The sequence below is a fragment of the Cryptomeria japonica genome, chromosome 7, assembly GCF_030272615.1.
Source record: "Cryptomeria japonica chromosome 7, Sugi_1.0, whole genome shotgun sequence".
NCBI classification, from domain to species: Eukaryota; Viridiplantae; Streptophyta; class Pinopsida; order Cupressales; family Cupressaceae; genus Cryptomeria; species Cryptomeria japonica.
The window spans coordinates 786,609,243-786,618,644 of record NC_081411.1 but is presented as its reverse complement, the minus strand read 5'-3'; the positions used below and the strand labels follow the sequence as shown (position 1 = coordinate 786,618,644).

General features: G+C 31.6%; 1 protein-coding gene across 3 annotated transcripts; it reads left to right on the top strand.

Annotated features, from left to right (window-relative positions):
- Window positions 1-2,519: 2,519 nt before the first annotated feature.
- On the top strand, window positions 2,520-6,497 carry LOC131068922 (cyclin-dependent kinase B1-1-like). 3 transcript variants are annotated; one of them, XM_058004203.2, is made up of 8 exons: window positions 2,520-2,716; window positions 2,805-2,940; window positions 3,315-3,376; window positions 3,463-3,574; window positions 5,621-5,714; window positions 5,829-5,898; window positions 6,145-6,283; window positions 6,405-6,497. In XM_058004203.2, exons 1-8 carry the CDS (start codon window positions 2,520-2,522, stop codon window positions 6,495-6,497), a joined length of 903 nt encoding a protein of 300 aa, XP_057860186.2. The 3 variants fall into 3 exon arrangements, with proteins under 3 accessions (XP_057860186.2, XP_059065131.1, XP_057860187.2); XM_059209148.1 differs by having other exon boundaries at window positions 2,805-2,944; window positions 3,301-3,376; XM_058004204.2 differs by lacking the exon at window positions 2,805-2,940 and having other exon boundaries at window positions 2,520-2,689; window positions 3,317-3,376.
- The last annotated feature ends 2,905 nt before the right edge of the window (window positions 6,498-9,402 follow it).

Genomic DNA, 9,402 nt, shown 5'->3' with positions numbered 1-9,402 from the left:
TCCCCCCTCATTTGAACATCCTATCTCATCTTATCATCTCTTCAAGGCAATTGAGGAGAACTCTGCAAATCAAGGATTCAAGCATTCTAGTTCAACAATCATGATCAACTTATGTGTTCTTCCATGATGAAAGCATGCATTAATGCCTATCAAGAAACAAAAAGATTTGTGTGATGCTTCAAGGAATTTTTTTAATATCAAAGGTATCATTTGTCAATTCAAGCATTTCCTTTAAGTTTATTAGCCTCTTCCCTACTAGGGGTAAGCTTTCTTTCATCCAAAATTGATTTAGAGAGGTAGAAACACCAACATGGGATTTGAATTAGGAAAAACATTATGTAGCACAACATTTTCCCTCTCTCTCTATATGCAGGTTACTAATTTGACTACCAAAAGTGACAGAATTGCACATACTAGGCTGAGGCACACAATTTTAAACTTTGAATAGGTGAAAACCCTAGAGCTATGCCAACTAGCTTCATAGTTTGAAACTTTTTGGTTGAATTTTGGAGAGAGTGATCTAGAGGGCATATTGATCTAAAATCTGAAGCCTTAGCTGATAAAGACAACTGCAATACTAGGGTGCCTATCTCCATAATCTGACACTTTTAGCTCCGTATTTTAGTGACAAGTTCTTCTTTGTATCTCATATCTAGATGTGTAGTCTTGATTTGACTTTCAATTCTGTATCTATCCATTAATGCTGAATATTGTCAATTTTACATCATTTATCATCTTTATCCAATCATATCAAATAAAAAAGAGGAATAGTTAACTAAAGTGCTCATCCTCCTAGAGGATTTGAAGCTACGCCTAATTGATTGTTCCTTAATGAAATGATACACCATTGGAAATGGTGAATGAATAAATCCCTAGTTTGCATTTCTAGGCTAAGGACTGCATTTCCAAACATTTTAATTATAAGTTTTAAATTTATTGAAACTAAGTTATTATCATCAAATATGAAGTTGATGAGAAAATTAAAAAAAATAAAAAATTTAAGAAATTAAAAAATCTATGGTGCACTAGAGTAGAGAATATATATGTATATATATTTGTATATGTATATGTATATGCATATGTATACATATATTCACACACACACACAATTGTACAACAATAAGACAAAAGCTGACCTCCCATCAAAATCTTGATATTGGAGTAAATTTGACTTAAAAATTTATAAATACTAATTGCAAATCATTATTTTTCCTCCATGCACTATATTTTCATTTTATTCAAGTAGAAAAAAACGTTGTTATTTTTTGTAATGCTCCATTGACCACACTTTTTTCAATATTTTTAGCAATTAAAACTATATTTTTTCTTTTATTAAAATATAAGATCTAATTTAAAAAAGTGTAAACTATATTAAAAGTTCTACATTTTATTAATTTATATCATTTTACAATTCAAAACACACATGACATTTTTTAGTAGTTCATGTTGAAACTGTATATGTGTTGGCAATTTCTTTTATAAAAGTATGATAAAGTTTTGAATTTCCACATATCATAGAGTTTGAACCCAAATCTAAATTTCCACAATTAGGTTTGGTGTATTAAAAGGAGTAAGAAATTTAAGACATCGTTCTAAAACATGTGCTTGTTATCTTTGATATTGTGCTTTAATTTTCTAATGGTTAATATATGAGAACGTGCCTCCTTCCAGCACAACAATAATCCCTTTAATTTATTTATAAATATCACCAACCTTAGATATTAGAAAAGAGTAAAGTTGATGGAGACTTATTAGATGAGCAATAGAACAAGAGCCTCGCACCAAGCAAGATCATATCTAAATAGAGAACAAATCCACAATCAATACTAGACCAAGGTTGACAAAGTCAACCTCAAACAAGACATAAACTCTACATAGGATCTATGATAATTCATTATGATAAAGGTCAATATTCTCAAGAGAAAAAAAACAATAAAAGTCTAAAACACTTATAAAAAACATACATTCTTCAATCATCATATTAAATATATTTATATATATTTTTTAAGACATATAATTTCTACAATTCATAATATTATTATTTTCCATTTCTGATTTGAACTATGAGATATTTTTCATCATAACATTTGAGATCATACTACATGATCCATTATCAAAACAAAAGAATTAATTAAAAAACAAAAATAATATTTTCTTATTCACTTTCTATACATTTATGTTTAATTCTGAAAAACCCTAATCCAAAACTATCGCCAATTAAATCTATATTAATGTATACTTAATATATCTTATTGGTTTAACCTATATCAACCCCCAAGGAAAATCTGATTTTCCTTTACACATATAAATACAGACTTGTCGGCTTTGTAAACGATACCGATTCCTATTTCTTAGTCTCTCTGTTTAGACAAATCACTCCAGTATAAATTACTACTCTGGATTTCGATTTCATTCATTTTTCGAAATTTGGGTAAATCAATCCACTCCAAATTAGTTTTGGGTCTGGTTTTTATTTTTAAGTTTCTTCAAATTTTGTTCTTCTAGTTTGGTGAAAGGAAATGGATGATTATGAGATATTCGACACAATAGGAAATGGAACTTATGGTAAGGTGTACAAAGCCAAGGTAAAAAATACAGGGCAGATTGTGGCCATTAAGAAAGCTAAGCTTGAGCGTGATGAAGATGGAATTGCCGCTACTACCCTCCGTGAGATATCCCTTCTGAGGATGTTATCTCAGAATCTTAATATTGTAAGGTAAGGAAGACATTTTATCTCAATGCCAACTTTCTTTGTATATGTATACATTCCATGCATTCTTTTTCTTATTAAAGCTTTTGTGCAGGTTACTTGATGTTAAACACTTGAAGTGCAATGACGGAAGGCTCTTCGTGTGTTTAATATTTGAATACGTGGACTGTGATCTCAGGGATTACATTGATAAGTTATCCAAGACAAAAATGCCTCAGATGCTTATCAAGGTATGTTTTTCACTCTATGAAATAGCGTCTTAACTTTTGCTAATAAAAAATTGAAGTTTGTGGCATATGGTGGAGACCAAGTTTTGTGTTTGATTCAAGTGAAACGATTTCAGTATATATCATACAATGGTATCCTTCATACTTTCTTTGATGAGTACAATCTTATGTTTTTGGCTCTGCCTTAATATATTAATCTTGGGTATAGTCTTGTGTTTTAAGGTGCCTAAAAGAACTAAGGAAACCCTTGAAGTGAATTATGTTATTTTATTTAGATTATCTATATTCGCTGCAGGCTCCTTGGTCTTATTACTGGTATTTGATTCTGTCTTGGTTTCCCCACCTCCCATCCTTATTAATCAGTTATTGTGCTGCAGAGCTTCATGTACCAGTTGTTCAAGGGAGTTTCTTACTGCCATGGTCATGGTGTAATTCATAGGTGCTTCCATTTGTCTAACACATTGTTTTGTGGGTCAATTTTTATTTTATTTTTTCAAATAAGTGATGAAGAAATTTGGTGTACAGGGATTTGAAGCCTCAAAATATTTTGGTGGATAAAACAAGGGGTTTACTTAAACTTGCAGACTTCGGATTGGGGAGGTCATTCTTTCTGCCTGTTGGCGCCTTGACTCATAATGTAATGTTTCACAAACCTATCTTATACATGCTTTTTATGTTTGCATCTCTATTTTATATAAATTGCTGATTTCCTTTGTTGACTAGGGTAGGACTAATAATTTTTTTAAGCCTAAGCCTCATTAATTTTTTTATATCACATGTGTGTTTATCAAAGTAACAACAAACATTATAATAATTATGTTTTGCATATGGCAACTCTCCACCATTAAAAGAAATATTACAATTCACCAATAGAACTAGAAGTGTCAAGCTGCACTTGAAGAGTCTCTCCAAGATAAAGTTAAACATTTGAAGGCTGTAATTAAGAGATTGGTTTGGGTTAAGAGGAAGATCATCCTATCCTTAAGGTTGGAAGTTCAGATAATGTAGCTGTTAAGGTGGGTTTGGAAATGCTTGTCTTGCCTATTAGGACACTGAGCACAAGCTAGAATTCTTAGAAATTCTCACTACGAAACAAGTATATGACAGTGATAGCATGATAAACTCTGCGGTATTAATCTTCTTTTTTAACCTTTCCTATTTACAACTTGAACTTCCGAAAATTCAATATACTGTAATTTACACATAAATAGATTTGTATTACAATTATAATTTATAGCATTTAGATAGGCAGTGCATACAATGCTAACATATTTCTTGGGAAGGTATATATGCTAACTCAGGCCCTGCACTTGGTCACCAATTCAGTCCTTATTTCACAGATACCAGATTTTCATGCCAAGAAATGCCCTACCCCAAGACTAGGGACCGTCCTCCAGAAGAGGTGCCTAATCTTCCTCAGCTCCACACGATAACATGAAAAAGGATAATGAAATTAAAAACAAAAAATCAGAAAACTAAAACAATTAAACAGTGCAGCATGCAAGCTGCAGTTGCATGGGCTATTAAAAAAGCTATCATCTATCACAGATCATCATCTTTAATCTCCCTCTAAATGATCGATGGGGTGAGTTCTAACTTGTTTCATTACATCTTGAAAATTACATCTTCTTTGATTAATTTCTCATCAAGGGTTGCCATTGTTGTGCATGTTGTTATTTTAAAATTCTTCAAGAAATCAGTTACATGTTTTCTTCATTTGTTGCACTTTCACACCAAGCACGAGTCTCAAATCTAACATTTCAAATTTCTGTTTTATTTTTACATGAATCTTATTCATAAGAGTTGTCTCATACCCATGTAAATAAGATCATTTACATACAAGATTGACTTTAATGATTTCAAGAAGTAACTGTCACATCCTTCATATCATCAATCTATACTGTATCATTCATTACTTTATATACAGAAGGTTCAACTGAACTTGTACTAAACAAAGCATACATTAACAAGCTATCTTCTTGAGAAGGCATGAATTCCAACTCAAGTCCAATTCAATAACAGATTTGGCTGAACACAATCCTACCTAAACGTCCTGCTTGCTAACACCTAGCCTAGTACAAACCGTTTTATTTAAGGCTTATATATTTATTAAAGCTTCTGAAGAACTAAGGTTTTAGGGTAATGACCAAATGATTAGAGATTAATTTATTATAAATATCATATTTTACATTATTAATTCATTATTGATGGTAACTCGCTATAGAACTACTAATTAAGTTATGAGTAACAAATCTAAATAGTTGCATAATGTTTAGAAAGTTTATCTATTCCTCTATACACATGCCGATTTTCTTCTTAATTTATAGATAGTTCTGCATAACAAGCTCATTATTCCATCATGATTTTTTTGAAGAATTACTATTATTTTATGAAACTGTACCTCCATGATTTATAACATTCTCTGAGAAAGAAAAGTTCTCTCCATTAAATTAAACATCAGAGTGAATGCCTTCATGGAAATTGCAATTTAAATTTGTAAGGGGAATCACCACAACCCCACATATAGAAAAAAATCTTATAGTTTGCCTACCTTCTTGGCCCTAAACTCATCACATTTTAGATTCAGGTATCTACATATTGTAATCTAGAGCCTTATCATTTTAAATAGCAGTATTTTACAAGAATTTTCTTTGACAATATTAGTTGGTTTGTTCTTCGTCAGGTAATGACCCTTTGGTACAGGGCTCCTGAAGTTCTCTTGGGGGTTGTTCAGTATTCCATACCTGTTGACATCTGGTCACTTGGTTGTATATTTGGTAAGATTTTGTATATTCTTGTTTGTAATTATACCATGAGACCTTAGTTCTAGTAACCATTATTCTTTCTATACATATCATGAATTGGATCTAAAATAATCCTTGATTGTCCAGCTGAAATGTCTCGCATGACTCCTTTATTCAGAGGAGATTCAGAAATAGGCCAACTTCTTTGCATTTTTAGGTATTTCATGGAAATTTCAGATTTGATATTTTAGAAAAAAAATGTTTTCCGATTTTGGTTTAAATATAATACTTTTGATTTATTTAGGTGGTTCAAATGAATCACACTAAGTTTTTCAATAAGATGTATTTATTAGTGTGATTTCAGATAAACGACCTTAACAAATCAAAATTTAGTATGTACAACATAAATACTTTGAATGCATTTCTACGCTAACAATTATAAGTTAATTTTTATTTGCAATAGGCAACTCGGGACTCCTACTGAAGATATGTGGCCAGGGGTGAGCAAGTCCAGGAATTGGCATTCTTATCCTGAGTGGAAACCTCAGAAGTTAAGCTTGGTTGTTCCAGATATGGAACCGAGTGGTGTAGATTTGTTGTCTGTAAGTATACTTAATTTGCAATCTTCCTTTGTACCCTCAAATATTTTTTTTACTTAGTTTGCATTAGTTTCTCTCATAGCTTTAACTGTATATTATGGAATCCGTCTCTGCCTTTTCGCAGAATATGTTGGATTATGATCCAGCGAAGAGAATATCAGCCAAGGAGGCAATGCAACACCCTTACTTCGATGACCTAGATAAATCTCAATACTGAACTACTTATGCAAATTTTTTATTAATTTGAGTATTCTTGTTTCGGACATTTTTGTTCCCCCATTCATCTGGCATGCTTAGGGAATTCATTGATAGTTTGTAAAATTGGAAAATCTACTGATATCAGAACTGCGGCAGTATATACAAGCTATCTAACACAAATATAATTGAAACAATTATTTTTTCCAAGTAAAAAGACTGCCACATTACTTTAATAGCATTATGTTGATTTATAAAAGTAATCATAAACAAAAAAGAGTACTCTTAATTTTAATTTTCTGCTTTGAATCTTACAGTATTCTTCAAATGAGAATGATACTTATATTTCTAAGGATTATTTTGATAGATATTTTTGTACATTTACTTCTTTTAATAGAAAGAATGAGGATAAACTATAAGTTATCGATGTGTCATGACACACTCTTATAATTATTGAAATATAAAAAATCACACAATGACAATTGAATTCATATCTACTAATAAATTACACACAAACATTATGCAAATTCCAACACACATTAGAACCGCTACGATAAAATTATCATTATTAAAACCATATGATTCTAGACATAAGGTTTTTCCCAAAACACTAGATATGTAATGAGGTTCCACAAAATACAAAAGAGAAACCACCAAATATGGGCGATGAATTCACTAATTAGATGTCTTTGTTTTATTTTAGGGCTGAGCATGTCATATGAATACATCAATAAAACATGATTTCATCTATGATTGAAAATTCAAAGCTATATCCCATTTTTACAAAGAAAGTGACCAACACCAATCTAATTTTTTAACTTGAATAACTAAATTTAATGACATATATGTTTTGAATTTTAAGATAGTGTAAACTAATCATTTCATTAAAAACCTAAAATTGTAATGTCTAGATTAATTTTTTTTATATCAATAATTAAAATATAAAATCTTAATTGCTGCATGTATTGAAAACACAACCATTTTAATGAGATGCAAGCTTTAATCATAGTTATTTATCTCAAATAAAAAAATATATAATCTTGACATATTACCTTTCTTCTACTGGCAATGTATTATATTTTTCAAATTTTATTAATAAACTTTAGCTTTTATTCAAGATAATCAACCTTATCCTAAAATGGGGTAGGACCAGGGCGTGGCACCATGGTCTTCATTGGGACTAGGGCGTGGCGCCTTGGTCCTCCCAAATAGGACCCCCATTTGGCCCCTCACAATGGTCATATTGAGTTGGAGGGAATGTGTTCTCCATGTCGGCCCTTGTGGGAAAATTAAAATATTTTCCCAATAGGTAAGTATATAAGGAGGACTTCCCCTCTCATTTTGATATACAACATACAAAAAGAGAATATAATGGTGAAAATATTAATCACAAGGCATTAAGCGTTCAAGTATTCAAGCATTCAAGTATTCAAGCATTTGATCATAAGTTCATATGGAGTTATTATCTTATTTTGCTAGTTCAATTTCAAGTTACATTAAATATGTTCATGATGTTCCCTTTCATGCATATGATCATAACTTAGTTCTCCCTTTCATTCATAGATATGACCTACCCTCTCCTAAAATTGGTACTACCAATGAGGGCACATTGGTGCAAAAAGGGAATATAGACACTTCTTTCAAAGATATCCCTCCTAAAGATGAATCTTTGGAGAATGTTGTTTATCCTTCTCCTAAAATGTACCTCCCCCATAAGGATTATTTGGTGCAAGAGGATGATATTGTAGCTACTTTTCCTAGCAATACATAACCTTCTTTTCATGATCTCCCCCCTAGAGATGAAGCATTAATGATATATGATGGTCCCTTTCCTAAAGATTGTCTTACTCATGATTATACTTTAGAGAAAGAGGATGATACCATTTATCATCATTGTAATGTTTCCAATGCTTTCTCTCCCAAAAAAGAATAACCTAACAAAGATCAAATCAATGCCATTCACATTGCTGAGAACCCTAAGATTGTTCTTGATTATCATGCAGTGCCTTACACATATAGTAATGCAAAAAACATACGAATTGAAGCACAATAGGTTTTGTTAGTTCCTATAATTCTCTCTCCAATTCAAAAAAATGCACCATTTCCTACTAAAGAAGCTCCTAAAGAAGAACTCTTGGAGGATTGTTGGGGTTCATTAGTTTCCACATCCTTTTTTTGTAGAAAATCTAAGTTGAATGAATTGGAGAATCAATATTTTTCTCCTAACACACATCTGAAACTTGATTGGGCCTCTTTAAACTTTAATCCAATTCCACCTAAGAATGAACCCTCTCTTGATCCTACACATGGATGCAATGGATAAGTTTTAGGATGTGTGCAACAAAGTCTTGAAAGTCATGAGGAATCACAGTTTTGTAATGAAAAGCTAGGTTTCCAACCTCTTCCTTTGTCAACATCGCGTCCTCCATTGTCTAGTGAATTCACATCTTCTCATTTCAATATTGTATTACAACAAGATAATGTTTTGTCTAATATTTTTCATGCCAATTTATTCTCTCTTCTTTGGTCTAAAAGAATAAGGAAGCATAGGTCTACAACATCTTGAAAATTCTTCTTTTTGCAAGTATCATCAAATTCATGGCCATCCTACTAATGAGTGTGAAGCTTTGAAAACAAAAATACAACATTATATTGATTCAGGAATCATAAAATAACATTTGACAATAAATGGGATATTTCTCATAATCATTTTAAATAACATTCAAGTTCCTATTATGTTGCTCGGGTAAGTGCACAAAGATGGTGGTCAGAAAAGTGGGCACAACAAAAAAAACACATGAAAAACACCAAAACGTGTATGAGGTATTTCAAATTTAAAGAACCCCGTACGTGTTTAGGCTTATTTTTCCAAGCCTAACCAAAGCTAAACCGTGTGCGTGGTTTAAAACATACTAACCGTGTAAGCG